Raw genomic sequence first — 22,072 nt, 5'->3', positions numbered from 1 at the left:
CTACCTGACCTTGGCTTGGTATCAAGAGATCTCTGAATTTTCCACTTCTTAATAAGTGATTGAACAGTACTGACTGGCATTTTCAAGGCTTTGGATATCTTTTTATATCCTTTTCCATCTTTATAAAGTTCCATTACCTTGTTACGCAGGTCTTTTGACAGTTCTTTTCTGCTCCCCATGGCTCAGTATCTAGCCTGCTCAGTGCATCCACTTGAGAGCTAACAAACTCATTGACTATTTATACACAGACACTAATTGCAATTTAAAAAGCCACAGGTGTGGGAAATTAACCTTTAATTGCCATTTAAACCTGTGTGTGTCACCTTGTGTGTCTGTAACAAGGCCAAACATTCAAGGGTATGTAAACTTTTGATCAGGGCCATTTGGGTGATTTCTGTTATCATTATGATTTAAAAAGGAGCCAAACAACTATGTGATAATAAATGGCTTCATATGATCACTATCCTTAAATAAAAGCATGATCAGTCATATTTTTAAAATCAATGCCAAAATTTCACAATTTCTGCCAGGGTGTGCAAACTTTTGAGCACAATTGTAACTGTTTTGTCTTTGTAACACTGTAACACTAATGTTCCTGTTGAATTCTATTCCTGATAATCTAATTAAACATCCTGTGCAGTGTAGCTTAATTGATTATTATATGTAATCAAAAGATTATATTTCATAAAAATCATAAAAGATTTCAATGATTAATATTTATTGACAATACAAATTGTTGATATTTATTCAGTTATTTTTTTAAGTTATTTGTAAACAGTGTGATGGTAGAGAAATATGTCTATACAGAAAAAAAAGTTAGCAAACTTTCATATCATGCACTTGTTTTTTTCTTTGTAACATTTGAATTTTAATTGCAGTTCAACATCCTGTAGGCGTGGCCAATTCAATCAACATTCACACTCGTGAATTAAAAATGAGCACTCTTAAATTCTGAGTTTTGCAGGACCGTGTCGTGTTCACAGAGAGACGATGGAAGATGATCTGTAGATGTGGACTATCATGACAGACGATTTCATACATTTATTCTCAATATCACTGAAAACAAACAAACTACAACATCAACTCTAGAACATTCTGCACTGCAGCAAAACATTATAAAGTCGTGCTAGATGCTGTTAGTGTCTGTGCAAAACTACACAAAACTCCTGTTCGACACTCTCATTACAGAGGAAACACAACACACACATAAATGCGGTGAGCAGAGAGACATCTCATAAACGTGTGGAGAAAACAAGAGGTGAAACAGCCAACAGAACGCTTTATTAACATGTTTGTCATTATCAAGTCCATGCACATGCCACATTATGAAACCGGCCAGTTCCTTCCATTAAAAAAAACCTCAAACAGTCCGCAAAAAGAGACTCCTGGTTCGCAAAAAAACGCTGCATCCTTGAAACGCGGGAGCCAGACAACCAGACATGGTTGGATCCTCATGGCGATGAGAAATGTTGACAGGAGATTTAAAACATAATTATGTAGACGAGGCCTTCCTATTGGCTCAGGGTTTTATACCGCAGTTGGTGGCCACTCATTGGCTGCAGAAAGCGTGGAAAGTTGCGTTTTTTTTGGTATGAACACTTCTTGAGTCTCTGCGCACATTTTTCACTCATATATTTCTTTTTTTTTTAGAAAAGATGTGAATCAAATTAATACCTCAATATCAAACATTATGTACAACACATTTTGATCTTAACATTTAATGTGATCAATAACAACAATGCTGAATCATCTTTATAATAATAATTAATAATCATAATAATCATAATAATCAATGTTTTATGAAGTGTCTATTTTTCCTTGTCCTCCAGAAAGGTACAAAAACAAACAAACAAGAAACAAAACGTAGTATTCTAACACTATAATTTTATATATTCGACTAATTCAGGATACACGGTATCCATTTATTAAGCTGATTCTTGTTTCCCAGTTCAAAGTGTGTATATAAAGTGTGGTAATCATGTAATCGGAGTACAAATGATACAAATACTACTGAAGCTGATTTTCAAAAGGTTCTTTTATAGTTTCTAATGTAAAACCATGAAACGGAGCACATATGGTGTTTTCCCCAGTCCCGATGTTGCAAAGCCGAGCTGCTGAAATCGCTTTGTTACCGTTTAAACGAAAACAAACAAAACGCAGTTTGTTTGCATGACAAGCAGACAGAAACAGGCCTATTGAGAATTAAAAAGGCAGAAACGATTATCCAATTTGGGACTGTTTGAAAAGTCCACAGAATTGTTTATTATTATGAATACTTGCTAACCAACCCCTCGTTCTCGCTCTCCCTCTCTCTCTCTCTCTTCTTTTTATGCATGTCGTTTTCTCACTCATCAGTGCACTCTGACTGCAAGGTTAAAGAAAAACCCTTCTTGGTGAAATCTGACCTGACACTTCACCATCTATTTTAATACCACAAATATATTATTTCCACCTCATGAGCTCTGACTGGCTGCCGTTGAAGCTCATTAAGGCTCTTAAACTGGAAACTGTAATGGGGGGGAGAACCAGGCATACAACAAAGTCTATTAATCTCACCAAAACATGTCCAGGTCATATTTCATCCCAAAATCTATATGTATAAATATATATTTTGCATAAATAAAATTAAGCCTTTTTTTTAGGACCAATAACCAATTTTTTATTTAATAAATTTGTTTTTTTCATAGGAATTACGCTCATTACTTTTGAGTTTGTTCTAATTTCCATTATTGTTCATGGTGATTCCAATTAGTAAGTAGTTGTAATTACAGTAAAATAATTACGGTAATGCAGTTTTTTTTTTTTTTTTTTTTTTTTGTGGAAATCAAGAAAATAAATGCAGCACAACAAATACAGCCATTACGTATAAATACTTCACAATTTAAAAGAGAAGTGTGTCATTTATGTGCCACTAGTGGCACAAAACAGAATTGCAAAAATAACTGTTTCAAAGGTTTCTCGAACACTCCCCCCAACTTCCAATGGTGGATTAAACAGACAATCCCATAATAAACTCACACCACTGGTTGTGTCGATGTTGCTATGTTGCATTGAATCCGGATCCTGCCTCGGAATAAAAAAAGAAGTAAATCTCTTTTTAATTCAATTTTATCTCAAAATTGTGACTTTATATCTCGGATTTGTTGGTTTATATCTCGCAATTTGACTTTATATCTCGGATTTGTTGGTTTATATCTCGCAATTTGACTTTATATCTTAGATTTGTTGGTTTATATCTCGCAATTTGACTTTATATCTTGGATTTGTTGGTTTATATCTCGCAATTTGACTGTATATCTTAGATTTGTTGGTTTATATCTCACAATTTGACTTTATATCTTGGATTTGTTAGTTTATATCTCGCAATTTCAAGTTCTTATCTCGAAATTGTGACTTTGCAATCGCGAGAAATAATGTCACAAATGTGAGATATAAAGTCAGAATTACCCTTTTTATTATTTTTATTCTGAGGCGGGATCCAGCTTGACGGGATGCTCAAAGAAAGAGATTTTGAAAGCGTCACAGTGTTAACACTTCAGAAAATCAAGAATGACTAGTTATCTATCTACATTAAAATGAGATATAAGAATTTTAACATCCAAAACATTACACACATCACCTTTATATAAGTGTTTATTTTTATTTATTTATTTTGTTTTCTTTCCTCATTAATATGTTACAAACATTGTCTGAAAATATCTTAATGGTACTAGAATATACTTAATTTCCTATATAAAAAATACAATTCCTTATTTCCTTGATTTAGGAGTTAAAATATGACCCAGACATGTTCTTGACCGGTTTCGCGACATTCGCTGATTCGTTCCTCTCTCACATGTAAGGCTATCGGAGGAGTTTAAGAGAATGCCCATGTTTGAGTCGAGTGCTATTGTGTCTATATCAGCATATTAAACTGATTAACAGCTATTTGTATTTAAAAGACAAATGTATTAATGAACTAAACAAATTAGACTTTATTTACCCCACTTAAATGCTAAATTTGAAGCACTTTCAAGACATAAACTGTAAGGCCTATTCAAACTAACATTTGTTTAACCAACCCCTATAAACAGGGGAAAAAGTCGAGCCCCTTTTGAGATTTGGTTTCGAACAGAGTCGAACAAAAAATGATGACAAGAAAAGAATTTCCATGATTCGTTCACGTCGATATCTCATATCCATTGATAAAAGGTCATAGGAAAAATATAGATATTTATGTTGCAGTAAGTTTTCTTACAAAATACAAAATCGTTGTTTTTTTGTGGTGTGGTCTACTAAGACAAGCCCCTCAAATTGCAGTCGAACACAAACTGAACTTGCTTCTTTCCAATTTCACAATCGAATTACACAACGTAAAGAGACTTTCGGACAAATTTCTGTAACTCAAAAACCGTCTTCTTTCCATTTTCAAAGACCCCAGCCATACGGCCAGATGCATGACAGACCGTTTCATCAGATGAATTCTGCAATTTGTTAAGGGAAGGCAGATACAGGGCGAAAGGCAAGAAGTCTTTGTATATTTATCGCTAACAGCAGATCTGAGCCAGTGAACACAGTTAAGGTTTGATGTTTACGTCTGTTTTGTGACACCTACCTACAGTCTGTCAAAATGAACAATTCTCGTGGGGCGTTCTGTGATTCTGAACACTTGCTCTAATTACCCACAACGGAGCCAAAATAAAATGCTGTCTGAATCTCAGACTCCACCCCCTCTCTTCCCAGCAGCCAATCCCCTGTGACCGGCCGTCAAGACTTGATATAGTGTCACAGTTGATTGGTTAAACAGGTGATCTGCATTTCTTCTTAGCACAGCAAATCAACTTTTCTTAATCAAAGACAGCAAAGGAACACTTAAATGTTTGGAAAACAAAACAAAATAGTGGAGTCAAATCTCTCTCTTCTCGCCGGCGGCAGTCCGCTCGTGCTCAGACCCGGCCGTTCAGAGAGGGGTGTTCTGGGGGTCGGTTCAGGGGCGGGTGAGGGGCTATAATGTGAGGAACACAGAGACACACAGCAGCAGGACGGCCAGTAGGGGTCGAGTTGTTTGGAGTCGCAGTCCTGAATTAGACACGTCACTTCGGGAAGGTTCTGCCTCGTGACTGGTGTCATCTAGAAGTTAAAAGAAAAACAACGTAATAAAAAGACGGAGCTTGTAAACTTTACAGCAGTAGTGAAAAGTAGTGACGCTATGAATCAGTAGCATGAAAGTAGTTCAGCTATTTTCACAAAAGCGTTTTCCAACACCAAGCAGTGTAACCTCACAAAACACTATGTTTATCACGGTATTACGAACGCAGCAATGGAGCCGAGGGAGAAATCAAACTTAATCACACAAATCATTTAAGTGAATCGGTTCTTTTGGACAGTTCAAGTTATAAACCGGTTAAAATAAACAATTCACTTATATTTAGTGCTGAAACACTCAAATCATTTAAGTGAATCAGTTATTTTGGACAGTAAATGTAAATGAACCGGTTCAAATAAACAATTCACTTTTATTTAGAAATGGGAAATTCAAATCTTTTAATTGAATCAGTTCTTTTGGACAGTGCATGTAAATAAACCGGTTAAAATAAATGATTTTATTACATTTAGCGCTAGGAAATCCAAATCATTTAAGTGAGTCGGTTCATTCGGACAGTTCATGTAAATGAACTGGTTAAAATAAACGATTAACTTATATTTAGTGCTAGGAAATCCAAATCATTTAAGTGAATCGGTTCATTCGGACAGTTCATGTAAATGAACTGGTTAAAATAAACGATTCACTTATATTTAGTGCTAGGAAATCCAAATCATTTAAGTGAATCGGTTCATTCGGACAGTTCATGTAAATGAACTGGTTAAAATAAACGATTCACTTATAAGTAGTGCTAGGAATTTCAAATAATTTAAGTGAATCGGTTCATTCGGACAGTTCATGTAAATGAACTGGTTAAAATAAACGATTCACTTATATGTAGTGCTAGGAATTTCAAATAATTTAAGTGAATCGGTTCATTCGGACAGTTCATGTAAATGAACTGGTTAAAATAAACGATTCACTTATAAGTAGTGCTAGGAATTTCAAATAATTTAAGTGAATCGGTTCATTCGGACAGTTCATGTAAATGAACTGGTTAAAATAAACGATTCACTTATATGTAGTGCTAGGAATTTCAAATAATTTAAGTGAATCGGTTCATTCGGACAGTTCATGTAAATGAACTGGTTAAAATAAACGATTCACTTATAAGTAGTGCTAGGAATTTCAAATAATTTAAGTGAATCGGTTCATTCGGACAGTTCATGTAAATGAACTGGTTAAAATAAACGATTCACTTATATGTAGTGCTAGGAATTTCAAATAATTTAAGTGAATCGGTTCATTCGGACAGTTCATGTAAATGAACTGGTTAAAATAAACGATTCACTTATAAGTAGTGCTAGGAATTTCAAATAATTTAAGTGAATCGGTTCATTCGGACAGTTCATGTAAATGAACTGGTTAAAATAAACGATTCACTTATATGTAGTGCTAGGAATTTCAAATAATTTAAGTGAATCGGTTCATTCGGACAGTTCATGTAAATGAACTGGTTAAAATAAACGATTCACTTATAAGTAGTGCTAGGAATTTCAAATAATTTAAGTGAATCGGTTCATTCGGACAGTTCATGTAAATGAACTGGTTAAAATAAACGATTCACTTATAAGTAGTGCTAGGAATTTCAAATAATTTAAGTGAATCGGTTCATTCGGACAGTTCATGTAAATGAACTGGTTAAAATAAACGATTCACTTATATTTAGTGCTAGGAAATCCAAATCATTTAAGTGAGTCGGTTCATTCGGACAGTTCATGTAAATGAACTGGTTAAAATAAACGATTCACTTATAAGTAGTGCTAGGAATTTCAAATAATTTAAGTGAATCGGTTCATTCGGACAGTTCATGTAAATGAACTGGTTAACATAAACGATTCACTTATATGTAGTGCTAGGAATTTCAAATTATTTAAGTGAATCGGTTCATTCGGACAGTTCATGTAAATGAACTGGTTAAAATAAACGATTCACTTATAAGTAGTGCTAGGAATTTCAAATAATTTAAGTGAATCGGTTCATTCGGACAGTTCATGTAAATGAACTGGTTAAAATAAACGATTCACTTATATTTAGTGCTAGGAAATCCAAATCATTTAAGTGAGTCGGTTCATTCGGACAGTTCATGTAAATGAACTGGTTAAAATAAACGATTCACTTATATTTAGTGCTAGGAAATCCAAATCATTTAAGTGAGTCGGTTCATTCGGACAGTTCATGTAAATGAACTGGTTAAAATAAACGATTCACTTATATGTAGTGCTAGGAATTTCAAATAATTTAAGTGAATCGGTTCATTCGGACAGTTCATGTAAATGAACTGGTTAAAATAAACAATTCACTTATATTTAGTGCTAGGAATTTCAAATAATTTAAGTGAATCGGTTCATTCGGACAGTTCATGTAAATGAACTGGTTAAAATAAACGATTCACTTATATTTAGTGCTAGGTAATCCAAAACATTTCCAACAAGCGTGAGAGTATTGGCAATTAATATTACGAGATTAGAGTTGTGCATATGTTAGGAAGTGTAATGTGTTTGGATGTGATGGGTTTTATGAGAAAGAAGCCAAAACAAGCTTGGCATGGTTACATGTGATGTGACACCTTAGAGAGCCAAATCCTAATTTGGCGCAGAACAGCATGCATTTATCCAAGTTTTGAAGCTTAATTCTAACTGCTGCCAGAATAATTACATATATTCATACTTGGTGTAAATATACTTCAAGAATTGGAGCTGGAGGGCATAAGAGACACTGATTGACCGAATGCTTTAGCTCACAGATCACATGGTCACATCTATTTCTGGTCACTTAATTGGTTCTGCACATGGTGATGTTGAAAGTTAGCCATCAGCCATTACAGCATAATGCATTATTAATAAGATGTGTACTTCATGCATAAATAATACAGTCTTTGTGGGTTGAAGAGTCAGAGAAGACAGGCGGAACTCAAAACACAAAGGTACATTAAAGCATCAACATAAACATGCTTGAAGAGCTCATAGTACAAAAAGTGAAGAAAGCAAAGGTGATTTCGAGCCATACTGACCTCTGGGTTCTAACGCATTGTCTACTTTGTCATTATCGACAAACACGCGGTCATGAACGCCTATGGTTTTCTCACAGCCATCTACAAAACAGAAGAAATGAAAAAAGAGATCAGCAGCCAATCATGTTAGTGACAATTCAGCAGCCTAAACCACCTGCCAATCAAAGGAAAGCTTGTAACATCACACACAGAAGCATCAGCTGCCATTCACGTTTGTAGCATTGAATAGAGTGCTGCTGATGCATGACAATCCAAAGTTTTGGGGAGTTTTGGGAAGTGCAGCCTTCAAGTGGAGATGGAAATATCTCAATTTTGAGTTGCGTGCATATGAATAGCCAAGCGAAGTTGGATTTACCAACACTCAATTCTCAATAAATGTGTTTACATGCACACCAATATGCTGTTAATTACCAAAAATTAGCTTATTCAAAAAATACGACAATGCAATAACCCATAAGGCGTTAGCATTACTGCACAGGCTTATTACACGTTCAGTGTAAGATTGTGCATGTAAACTCGCGCAATGAGAACATTTAATGGATGTGCCAACATCAAAGATGGTAGATAGCAACATTGCAGTAGAAAATAGGGATTGATTTTGCAAAGTTACATGTATGTCCATTTTAATTGCTTTATTTCGATCTTTATTAAGGTGTTCGCGGTGTGCTCTATATAAAATAATAATGTTGTATCGTGTAAATTATGTTATTATTTGAGAAGAAAGAGATAAGCGGAGTCTTTTGTGAAAAAGACAGTTTGACTGCTCATTATCCTGCTTATTACACGACTACTTGCCAAAATAATAAATAAATGGGCATGAAATAGTGATTTGCATTGAAATGATGTTATTATGTGCGAAGAGAGAGAGACAGCGGAGTCTCCAGGAACAGCTGAATTCCTCCTCCGGTTTGTGTCAGAGTTCTTTCTCTATGTGTTTATTTTGTAAAAATTACCATCTGGCCCCTCATTATTCTGCTTATTTTTATTTTTATTTTATTTTATTTTTTTCTCCCCAATGCCCAATTCCAAATGCACTCCAAGTCCTCGTGGTGGTGTAGTGACTCGCCTCAATCCGGGTGGCGGAGGACGAATCTCAGTTGCCTCCACGTCTGACACCGTGAATGTGTGCATCTTATCACGTGGCTTGTTGAGCATGTTACCACGGAGACGTTGTGCATGTGGAGGCTTCATGCAATTCTCCACAGCATCCACACACAACTCACCACATGCCCCACCGAGAGCGAGAACCACATTATAGTGACCACGAGGAGGTTACCCCATGTGACTCTACCCTCCCTAGCAACCGGGCCAATTTGGTTGCTTAGGAGACCTGACTCCTAAGCAACTGAGACTCCTGAGAGTCACTCAGCACGCCCTGGATTCGAACTCGTGACTCCAGGGGTGGTAGTCAGTGTCTTTGCTTGCTGAGCTACCCAGGCCCCCCATTATTCTGCTTATTAATAAATGGGCATGAAACTTTGATTTGCGTTTAAATAATTTTATATTGAGGGAAGAAAGAAATCGAAAACTCTCCAGAAACGACTGAATTCCTCCTCCAGTATGTGTCATAGTTCTGTCTGTGTTTATTTTGTGAAAATGGCCATCTGCCTGCTCATTATCTTGCTTATTACAAGACTAATTGCCAAATAAAATAAATAAATGGACATGAAATATTAATTTGAGTTGAAATTATTGTATCAGGTTTCTTGTAGAGAAAGATAAGAAAGAGAGAGAGAGATATGAAAAGTAGGAAAGATTACTCGCAATACCCGGATGACCAGTTTGATATCACTTGATCCCAGGATGTGCGGTTGTTATTCGGGAATATCAGTCCACTGGATGGTGCGATTGACCAATCAGAATCGAGTTTTCCATAGTGTAAAAAGTTGTACTAATGACTGCCAAACTCAGAAATAGGAGCTAAACAGGTGCACTTAAAGACAGCACATGTGGGGGCCTGGGTAGCTCAGCGAGTAAAGACGATGACTATCACACCTGGAGTCACGAGTTTGAATCCAGGGCGTGCTGAGTGACTCCAGCCAGGTCTCCTAAGCAACCAAATTGGCCCGGTTGCTAGGGATGGTAGAGTCACATGGGGTAACCTCCTCGTGATCGCTATAATGTGGTTCTTGCTCTCGGTGGGGCGCGTGGTGAGTTGTGCCACGAAGAATAGCGTAAAGCCTCCACACGCTATGTCTCCGCGGTAACGCACTCAACAAGCCACGTGATAAGATGCGCGGATTGACGGTCTCAGACGCGGAGGCAACTGAGATTCGTCCTCCGCCACCTGGATTGAGGCGAGTCACTACACCACCATGAGGACTTAGAGCGCATTGGGAATTGGGCATTCCAAATTGGAGAGAAAAAGAGGAGAAAGTCAAAAAAAAAAAAAAGACAGCACATGTTACCCAATGCCTACATAAAATAAGACGTGCACATGTCTTGAAAATCAAAGACACTTACTTGGAGGTCTCACGAAAACTTTTAGTTTGAGACACGATCTTCTCCCCGTCTCTGTGATCATGGATGCTGAAACACACAAAAAAACACATCAGATAATTAAAGATCAAAGCATCAAGCCGGTCGCACCTGAGAATGATAACAACTTTGTTTATAGCACCTTTTAGCGATTTAGCACAAAGTGCTTCACAAAACATAAAAAATAAAATAAAAAAAACACAGTAAAACACAACACATTCACACAGTAATAAAAGCAAGTCTATACAAATGAGTTTTTAAGTGAGAAGAGAAAGTGTAGCAGATAACTTCTCAATTTGACATGAAACAGACACACAATCTCACTTGTGGCCGCCGGAGCTTGTGGCTATGGTCTGTGGTTCAAGACAGGAAATTGCTTCTTTCCTGTGGAATCTGAAGGGCGTGTACACGCGCACGGCGCCTGCGGGGTGAAAACAGGACTGCCACGCTGTCATCTGTGGTTTTCTGTCGCTAGTATTCTGTGGGTTTATCAGCACATTTGGATCCCCAGAGATTTGAACACAAACCCAACAGACTGAAATCACAGAGCTGAAATTGCACGAGTGACCTAAAGTCAGATTATTTTAAGCAAAGTAGGAAACGTGTTTCTTGAATGCTACTGTACATGTAAGGTCCCAAAGGAAAGACAAATCACAAATGAGTTCTCTTTAATGTCTCAATTGTTTCTCCCAGACAGAAATGGAGATTAAAAGGAGTAACTCCAGAACATTTTCATCTGGGGTATTTCTGTGACGCTTATGATGACTGACAGCCCAGCACAAGTTCAACAATTGATCTAATGAGGGAGAATTGCTCTGAAAGCATGGTTTTATCCTGTGAGATAATTGGTGGAAATGTGGTGTGGTGGGTGTCACTGGGTGTATAGAATTTCCCACTAAATACTGCCCTGCAAAACGCATAACACATTTAGTCAAAACTGATTCGTTCTTTGATAGACTATGCTCAGAGTCAGAGAAAACCTCCAAATTGTTCACTTAATCAACTGCTATTTCATGTTACTATTCTATGTTAAAGCAGAATATTATACTGACATTTTCCGATGGATCATGAGTAGATCTCCTGTAGCTCTGAGCACACGCTGTGATCAAAGGTCTCGTTAGAAACCGATTTTACCTCCTGCACTGAATATCATCTCTTATAAAACTGTATATGTTTACAGTACAGCATGTAATGCACATTTAGGAAATATAGTGCTCTATGTACATCTCTAATGGTTCATCAGTATTCTGTGCTAGTTCAGTTTATTAATCATGCCATGAATTCAAATGACAGCATTTCACGAATAAAGCCATGAACACAGACAAACAGGTGGTCCATAGTAATACCATGATTGTTTGTTTTTAACATTTACTATGGTAATACCATGTTTTTTTTGGACAGTGAAATCACTGCATCGCCGTATTGCTGTGCCCAAACATTCCAATGTGCCTATTGACATAACAGAAAATCATATGTTTTAAGTGAATATACATTAGTCATTCAATCACCGATTTTATATCTGAAATCTTCATGTACATCCCTACAACGCAAACGTCCCACGCATGTAATTATTTATTTATTTAAAGTCGGGAATTTTTCCTGTTTCTTGAAAGCCCGGGCGAGTTATGTGTATCTATATCAAACAGTATCCACCTCTAACAAACTTATCAGACATAATTATTGCGAACATCAAAGTGTTTGTTCAGAGTTACTTGTTTTATGTTTATAAAACCTCCTGCTGGCAGTTTACTGTTGTGTCAGTGATCCAGTTCTATATATACTGTATGTCAGTGAGTAATTCCATGTTATTTTCCCGCAATTACTGTGGCAATACCATTGTTTGTTGTTGTTGTTGTTGTTGTTGTTTACATTTACTATTGTAAAACCATGTTTTTTGGAAATGTGCCATAGTAATACCATTTCTGTGGTTATTCCATTTTTTTGACATGTACCATGGTAATACAGTGCTTAATATTGTTTTTTGTTTTACATTTACTGTGGTAGTACCATGTTTTTTCACATGCGCTGTACCATAAGCCATGTTTTTATTTTTTGTTTTTTTTGGGGGGTACTTGTACCTAGGGTATTAGCATTTTTTCTGGATGAAGTACCATAGTAATAGCATGTTTGTTTTTTTTTTTGTTTTTTACATTTACTATAGTAATACCTTGTTTTTTTGGACATGATACCATGGTAATAGCATGATTTTTAACATATGCCATGGTTTAACCATGTTTTTGTACACATTAATACCATGTTTTTCTGGACAAGATACTGGCAATACCATTTTCTTTTTTTTTTTTTTTTTTTTTTACATTTATTATGGTAAAACAATGTTTTTTGAGGTTATGTGCCATAGTAATACCATTTTTTTTTTATTTTTTATTTTTTTTATTTTTTTTTTAACATTTATTATGGTAAAACAATGTTTTTTGTAATACAATTTTTTTTTTATTTTTTTTTTTTTTATTTTTTTTTTTACATTTATTATGGTAAAACAATGTTTTTTGTAATACAATTTTTTTTTTATTTTTTATTTTTTTTTTTTTTACATTTATTATGGTAAAACAATGTTTTTTGAGGTTATGTGCCATAGTAATACCATTTTGTTTTGTAAAGATACATTAATTCCACTGAGCTAATTAAACCTTTATCACCTGCATCATGCAAAAAGGCATCAATCTCTTTTTTGAAAAGCAAAGTTGGATTTGAGTCCAATTTCGTGAAACAGATATCATTTGAAAGTTGTGATTTAATCTCAGAGTTATAGTCGTTTTATTCCATTAGAACCAAACCCCCGCCCTTATCGGCAGGTTTCCAAATTACATCGTGTTTCTTTTGAAGTTGCATCAAAGTCTGTTGTTCTTTCAAGCCACAATACTTGGGCTTGGGTATCTTCAGAGTTTTATCAATATCTGCATCAACCAAACTGCAAAAAGTTTCAATTGCTGCATTATTAACAACAGGCCAAAAATAACTTTTAGCTCTAAAGGATTTATTCCCAGGCATTGGCTGATCTTGTCTCTGTACAACATCTTTACAGTAAAAGTATTTCAATTTCATGGATCTATAGAATTTAAACATTTCAACTTTCAGCTGAAAGGGATCTGTAGATGTTGGAGGGACAAACCTTTGTTGAGCAGCTGTTTTTCTGCAGTAGAGAGGCTGGTGTTTGATAAATTGAAGACTAAGTTCAGATCTTGCGTGTTCTCCTCAATTGACTCAAGGTCCTTGCGTCCTCCACCGCGCCGCCCCCGACGAGTGTTGTACTGTCGCTGTTGAGGAGTTCTCACATTTGGGGTATCGTCTTTTTTCTTGCATTAAAAATCAAGATCTGAGTCGGACTGATACTCAGAACTGGATCCAGATGAACGTATATATTATCTTCTGCCTGAAACTAACCTGTTTTTTGGGTTTATTAGACCAAGTAGAGCTCAGACGCCATGGGTAAACTTTCCCGTCATGATAATCAATGGTGTCTTCTTCTGTGCATCTTCTTTAAAAGAACACATCGTGGCTTCGCAATCCTTTTCAATAGTCTGCACAATCATCGATTCTGTAGAAGTGCCCATCTTATCTCTGGTTTCAACAATTTCTTGCTGGACATTAACTTTTGATGTGTAAATTCTATAATGAGTACCATCAGGTCCAAAGAGGCTTTATTTAGGATTTCACACCACTTTGTGCAAAACTCCTCATCACTTCGACCGATGGTCGATAATTTATGAATACGTCGTCCCTTCAGATTTCTCTTAGATCTCACATACTCACTGAGAGTTGCACCATGGAGTTGCAATCTAATTTCCTTGGAGCACAGATATTTTAATTTCCGAGTGAGATCTTCCGTAGTGGGAGCCGGCATTGTCGTAGGTTCCGAATCAGGAAAAAGATTGCTATTGATATCTTCATCTGTGTAAGAACGGGTATGCGCTTGAATGTCCGTAAGGCCTTTTATTTCTTCAAAAGATGACATAGTAATCCAACTCAGTTTATGCAGTTGTGGACGCTGGCTCATAGACAAATCGTAGTAAACCAACAGCAAAACAAAAGCTGTAAAGACGTCCGCAGCTTTGGTGCGTAAGCTCCAAAATCATACCATAGTCCAAAAGAGAGGGGAAGCTAATCCGATCTAGACACATTTCATACTACAGAAATGCATTTAGTTGCCAGTTATCTGGGAATAAACCCATGATCTTAGTGTTACTTTCACCATGATCAACCAGTTCAGCAACAGGAACTATTAACATATTTTTTTATAGTACACAAAAACACACGTTTGGGGGCCTGGGTAGCTAAGCGAGTATTGATGCTGGCTATCACCCCTGGAGTCGTGAGTTCGAATCCAGGGCGTGCTGAGTGACTCCAGCCAGGTCTCCTAAGCAACGGTTGCTAGGGAGGGTAGAGTCACATGGGGTAACCTCCTCGTGGTCGTGATTAGTGGTTCTCGCTCTCAATGGGGCGTGTGGTAAGTTGTACGTGGATCGCGGAGAGTAGCATGAGCCTCCACATGCTATGAGTCTCCGCGGTGTCATACACAACAAGTCACGTGATAAGATGCGTGGACGGTCTCACAAGTGGAGGCAACTGAGACTTGTCCTTCGCCACCCGGATTGAGGTGAGTAACCACGCCACCACGAGGACCTACTAAGTAGTGGGAATTGTGCATTCCAAATTGGGAGAAAAGGGGATAAAAAAAATAAAAATAAAAATGATAAAACACACGTGTGCTGTAATGAAACGAACACAGACGGCACATTTCCAATAACTCTGGCCGCTTCACTCCACCTGTATGTGGTTTAATAACAATCAAACACATTTTCTGATTGGAGATCTGGCAAGCAAAAGTGTTTCTGTCAGAGTTTGTCCATCCTTCAGGCGAGTATGCTAATCAGCATTTATTTCACTCGACAACGACAAAATACGAATAAAGAGCCATTAAATATTCAGCGCTGTCTTTTGAGCATGCCGCCAGCAGCTCTGTTTTCTTAATTTGTGGTCATCCATAAAGAGTCCAGACTAATAACATAAAAAGAGATGAGGAGTATTTTTCACCGAGCTCATCTGCGTCTCGCCGTCCGCTCGGCTGTCTCTCCCTCATGTAAATGCAAATGTTACAGGTTCACAGGTATACATGAGTACATGAGTAAGTCAGTCAGCATGTACCGTACAGTGACTGTAGGCATCTTGTTAGTGGTGTTTACTAAGACAAGCATCACTATTATTATAGTTCATAGTTAGGGTTAGTGATTTGAACAAACCTAGTTTTAAATACCCTAAATATTAAAAGTCAAAATTCTGTCATCATTAATTTACAGTCATGTTGTTTTAAATATATAAGGCTTTCTTTCTTGGAGATGTTTGGCAGAATGTTAGTCTCAGTCACCATTGACTTTCATTGCTTCTTTTTTCCATTCAGTGAAAGTCAATGGTGACCTCTCTCATTTTTTGGAAATTTTACTATGGTATTACCACTATGTTTTACATTAATTGTGATAATGGCAAGTTTTTGGACATGGTACCATCGAATCAAATTTTTTTTTTTTTTTTTTTTTTTTTTTTTTATCACAGTAATAGCATTTTATTTATTTATTTATTTTTTGCTGTGGTAATGCTGTTTTTTTATTTTTTTGTTTTTTTGGAAATGGTACTGCTGGAAATACTATTTATTTTTATTTTATTTATCACATTAATACTATTTAATTATTTAATTATTATTATTATTATTATAATATATATATATATATATATATATATATATATATATATATATATATATATATTTTCTTTTTTTTTTACATTTACTGTGTGTGTGTGTGTGTGTGTGTGTGTGTGTTTTATTATTAATTAATTAATTAATTTATCACAGTAATAGCGTTTGTTATTTTAATTTTTGTATTATTTTTTTTAACATTTACTGTGGTAATGCTATGTTTTTGGGGCATAGTACCAATGGAAATACCATGTTTTTTTGGGGGGGGGTTTGGTTTGTTTTTTTACATTATCAATGGTAGTCCTATATTTTTTTGGGCAAAGTACCATTTAAAAAAAAAAAAATGTTTTACATTAACCATAAGTCTTTCCTTCTTTCTTTGAGATGTGAGGCAGTATTCTCAGTCACCATTCACAATGAAAGTGAATGGTGAATATGACTAACATTCCACCTAACACCTCCATTTGTGTTCCATGAGGGTGAGTAAATGATGACGGAATTTTCATTTTTGGGTGAACGAACCCATTAAACTTTGGTTATAGACGTCATTGTAAAATGCACAATCATTCTACAATAAACATACGAAATGACCCTCTGTGAAATTGAAATGGGGTTTTTACTGCCACTGCTGTGATTAAGCGCTCACCTGGTACACAGAAAAACATGTAAACATGTTATTTACATATTTACCTGCATTAATGTTCAACAACAGCTCTGTGGGTAGTACACACGCTTCCTATTTAATCCTTAAATCACAGTGGATTATTAGAAGTCTCGCTGATTCCACTCTCGCTAAGATCGTCTCTGGAAGTTCAAGGCCTCTGGCGAGACGACCGTTCTGTGTATGTATTTGGCAGTGTCAGTATGTGTATCATGCTGTCTGGCAGCTCTGGGCCTCGTGCCACAGTCACAGGAAAAGCAAAACCAGCAGGAAGTCGGGAAGTGTCGCAACCCAGGGGAGACTGAAGAGGATCAGATGAAACAAAACAAAGACAAGGAGAAGCTTCCATTTATCAAAGGCGTGATAATGCCAGACGTGATCTTTCACACCACTCGTTTTTCACGGGAACGCGTGTGTGACGGGAGTGATGAGTTTGCACTGTATGCGGTTCATGTACAGAAAATGTAGTAACTGTAATCTTCTGTCATTGAACTGATTTACATCACCAAGCTCACACAGGCGGCTCGTTGTTGCCATGGCAACCGCATCGCTTCCAAAGCAGCATCCATCAAAACAGAAGCAGGAGATAGATGGACGTCAGAGAGGGTGAACACCCTTGCTACCTTTGAATGGCCGTCAGTGGAGAAACATTTTGGTAGTTTCAGCATCTACCAGCAGTTGCTATCTGCTGATGCAGACCAGCAAATCACTTCAACAAAATTTTTTAATCATTTTCCCTTCCTCTCTCTTCCGTAATATTGGATTTGGAGACCTATCGAGATTAAAATCCATCTTTAAATTCACAATATTAGAAAAAGATGCTGTCTCAAGCATTTCACGGTGGTGGGTGAGCTGTAGCCGTCAATGTGTCCAGACCTTTGACCTTTGAGACACACACAGCTTATAATGCATTCTGCTCAATAGGTTGCAGATGTGAACGTCGCTAAATAGCTTCCTGCACTTTCCTGAGGGCAGTAGATTCAGCAGCGTCACTTTTTCTAGAGAAGCACAGACAGAAAATGGAAAAGAAGTGGAAAACAGAGTTTTTACGAGATAAGAAACCCCTGGAGTGCGGCTTCAGCTGCTTCTACTGTCCAAGAATCTAAAACATCCTCAGCTAGATTTCACCTCAATACCAGCGTGATTAACCTGTTTAACTCAGTGCTGTCAAAAACACAACAACTACAACTAACCTCACTTAACCCATGGAAAAATACTATTCGGACACTGAAGTCACACTTCAAGATGTCTAGAAATGAAAAAAAAGCTTCTGAAATTAAAATGTGGGTGCAAATAAATAAATAATTAAATAAATGCCCTCATAATGAATTATACTGTTTTTTTAATTAGTAAAATCTGATATTATTCTTACTATTTTATTATGGTAGTAGTTATTCATACAATATTATGGCATAGATATGAATTGGTGTTGATTTAATTATTTGGGTAAAAGTGAATAAATTTGCTCTTTGTATTAATTAATTGGTTAAATTAACATATTTGACATTAACGGATGAGACACAGTCTGAAAATCAAATCCAAAAGAAAATATTGCCCCTTAATGTAAAACTTAATATCTGACACTGTTGCATTAAATTTAAACAAATATTTTAGCCTTTTTTTTTTTTTTTTTTTTTTTTAAGATTTAAGAATTTAAATTCCATAACAACATTCCATCGAATTGATTTGTATAATTTGTAACAAAATTCAATTTACTTTAATAAAATTAATTAAAATGGAATACATTTAAGTTTTATTTATCTAATTTTGTTTAAAGTTTACGCAATTCAATTTGTTGGAATTTTGTTTACGAAACTGAAATACGAAAATAAATAAAAAAATAGGCTAAAATATTTTTTTTGAGTGTTCAAATGCCTTTAGTGACCATTGTAAGTGCAAATTCCAGTACAGACAGCAATTTGTCATGTGATCTCGCTATTAACCGCCAACGAACAGATGCATTTGTTCACTCCACTCCATCGACTGTCCATCCAAAGTCAACAAAGTCGTGTTTCGAAGGTACCGGGCTGCTACAATGAGCGCTTCTGAGGATGAACTACTCGCTGGATTTGACAAAGTTTGTGACATCCATCACATCAAATCTTTGAAAGATAAAAGTTCTGTTTTGAGGCACTTAGTAACAAATATACAACAGTTAGTTCCGGTCCTCAAATCTGATTGGACGAGAGATGTTCCATGAGTACTGATGTCTCACACCATCAGCACTCTGATGCTTCACTGTGTGTATCACTCCGCTTGTGTTCGTGCCGTTCTAAACTAAAGTGTAAGAGCAGTGCAGATGTGTTAAGAGCTATATGTGTCTCTTTACCTTTAATTTTGTGACACTGCAGATTTTAGCCAGCAGGTGGCGACAAAAGTCCATTTTTGTGTGTAATATGAGCCAGGTGATGTGAAGTGAGTCAGCGTCACTCGGTGTTTACATTCATCAGCATTACGTGATCGCTCAGATTACTACTACATTACTAAAGCTGGGAAATAGCTTTAAACAGCTTTAAACTAACAACTTCAGCATTAAGGCTCATCACAGCTGAGAGACACAACAGACTGATTTATTACACAAACTCAAGGTGCTTACCTCTTACCGGAGTTTCCACATTGGAGAGGACGTACTGTTCAACATGGTGGAGGAGATTGTGGTTTCTATAGTGAATGACTCTTGCGCACCAGCTACCGCGAAACAGGGAGGAATACCGCTGCTGGGACAGCTATTTTTCGCCTAACACACTACAGAATCTTTGCTTGGGAGTGGCAACAGGTGATCATACATGCTCCATCTCTCTCTCTCTCTCTCTCTCTCTCTCTCTTACTCTCTCTCTCTCTCTCTCTCTCACACACACACACACATACACACCGACACACACACACATCTTTGTTTCTCCAATAACTTGTTAGAAACAGCCTAATCCGTGATACTAGTTCTAAAGTGACATTTCTGAATTACTAACGAAGGCTTGGATGCACCATTTGAATCCGCAACGGCAGATTCTGATCCATCTTGTAAGAAAGTAGTTCCATGCACAAATGCGTTTTTATGACCGTACTGTTCGTTGAACTGTTGTATATAAGCAATATCACACTTGCAATCGTGCTATATGGTCCTACATCAGCACTGCTGTGATTACCTACAGCACTTGGCCTGCGGCCAAATCACGGCAGTGTTGATGTAGGGCCATATCGCACTCTTTGTCGGTGTGATATTGCTTAAGTAAACTAGATATTCACAAGCAAATCTGTACATTCTGTGCTTTTTCCTGAGATGTGTCTGTGAAATAATCAGTACTTTTGGACAAAAGAAAAGCTGATCACACATTAGCCATTACACACATTAAACCCGTTCAATTGCAGTAAAATTGCCATATTGCCTTTTTTGGTAGATTTACCACATCTGCGCTTAACACATGCAATGGCTTTCCATCTTTAATATATACACCGATCAGCCACAACATTAAAAGCACCTGCCTAATATTGTGTAGGTCCCCCTGGTGCTGCCAAAATAGCCCCAACCTGCATCTCAGAACAGCATTCAGAGATTATATTCTTCTCACCACAATTGTATAGAGTGGTTATCTGAGTTACCGTAGACTTTATCAGTTCAAACCAGTCTGGCCATTCTCTGTTGACCTCTCTCATCAACAAGACGTTTCCGTCCACAGAACTGCCGCTCACTGGATGTTTTTTTGTTTTTGGCACCATTCTGAGTAAATTCTAGAGACTGTTGTGTGTGAAAATCCCAGAAATACTCAAACCAGCCCATCTGGCACCAATAATCATCCATGCGATTATCTAATCAGCCAATCGTGTGGCAGCAGTGCAGTGCATAAAATCATGCAGATACAGGTCAGGAGCTTCAGTTAATGTTCACATCAACCATCAGAATGGGGAAAAAATGTGATCTCAGTGATCTGGAGCATGGCATGATTGTTGGTGCCAGACGGGCTGGTTTGAGTCATCATGCTGAGAGTCAAAACTGCAGTGCTGCAAGACTATATATCAGGTAAAAGAACCTGCTAAAAATCACACAAACTCTGTATTAGAAAGCCTGTTGTGACTGTTCTGTCTGATAATGTCTGTCAATGTGTCTGTGAGTATTTCAGAGCAATGGCGGTAATCACCAAGATCTAATAACGTTTCAATTGGGCAGTTATCAGCAGCACCTTTACGTCTGTCTTCAAACAGTGATTCAGAGAACTGGCACCATCTCAAGACACTGATAACAGCAGTCAAGAACCGTCAGTAATGACGCTGGCAGAGCTAGAACAATCTTCTGTATCCTGAGGAGCAGAACAGAAACTCATTACATTTAGTCTCTTCATGATCGACCTGATTGCTTTTAACTATGCACATTCCTTATAGCTCAGCAAAAGCAATATAACTCCAATGTACAATTCCTGCACTGTATGCAAATATAATGGAGTTCACTTCCGTAAAGATGCATGCTATTGCACAGCAGTGAATGTTTGATACATATACAGTTTAAATTGAATGTGTTTTTGCATCAGAATGCATGTTTGGTTTTCCATTCTTTTTCAATGTAAACATGCGATAGATTGACATCTTCTACCATTGTGCCTCGAGACACCTGCATTCTGTTATGGTCGTGGCACAGCATTCGTTATGAATGGCCCCTAAGAGAGTTTCTGTACTCTTCGATGCTCCAACAAAAAAGGGTACTTTTAGATTTCATGTTGACGTTAAATGAAAGGTCACGTCTAAAGTCAACCAGCTGAAAATAAGTAATTAAATTATCATTGAATGCAAGATACAAAGCAACAAAAATGGAATTGGACAATTTCATTATATTCAAACTGTACACTTGACAAATGAATAATGCAAAATAAAAAAATAGTTTAAAATTTGCTCAAATCGTCCTGACATTTTTAATTGGCTGTAATTGTGCAATCAGCTTTTTTAACACTGGTATGAATGATAATACTGACAATTTCTGTGATGTGGCATCAAGTAAGATTCTTTCACACTTCCACAGCAGCGTTGACATTCTGCTCAGAACAATGTTCAACATGGTTTTCATGACGTACTGTATATTATGATGTTAGCCAACAAGACAAA

At 36.8% G+C, this 22,072-nt stretch overlaps 1 protein-coding gene across 2 annotated transcripts in view; it reads right to left on the bottom strand.

Moving 5' to 3' along the window:
• Positions 1–1,254: 1,254 nt before the first annotated feature.
• efna5b (ephrin-A5b) overlaps positions 1,255–22,072 on the bottom strand; it is a 142,217-nt gene continuing 121,399 nt past the window's right edge. The window contains exons 3-5 of one of the 2 annotated variants that reach the window (XM_051668557.1): positions 10,599–10,664; positions 8,136–8,216; positions 1,255–5,109 (exon numbers count right to left, since the gene is read on the bottom strand). In XM_051668557.1, the coding sequence (XP_051524517.1) occupies positions 4,985–5,109; positions 8,136–8,216; positions 10,599–10,664 (272 nt within the window). In that variant the 3' untranslated portion in view covers positions 1,255–4,984. The remainder of the gene's footprint in view (positions 5,110–8,135; positions 8,217–10,598; positions 10,665–22,072) is intronic. The other variant, XM_051668558.1, reaches the window with a different exon arrangement.

This window comes from Myxocyprinus asiaticus, chromosome 33, assembly GCF_019703515.2.
Source record: "Myxocyprinus asiaticus isolate MX2 ecotype Aquarium Trade chromosome 33, UBuf_Myxa_2, whole genome shotgun sequence".
NCBI lineage: Eukaryota > Metazoa > Chordata > Actinopteri > Cypriniformes > Catostomidae > Myxocyprinus > Myxocyprinus asiaticus.
The sequence above is the reverse complement of the archived record's forward strand: the minus strand, read 5'-3'. Positions and strand labels throughout refer to the sequence as shown.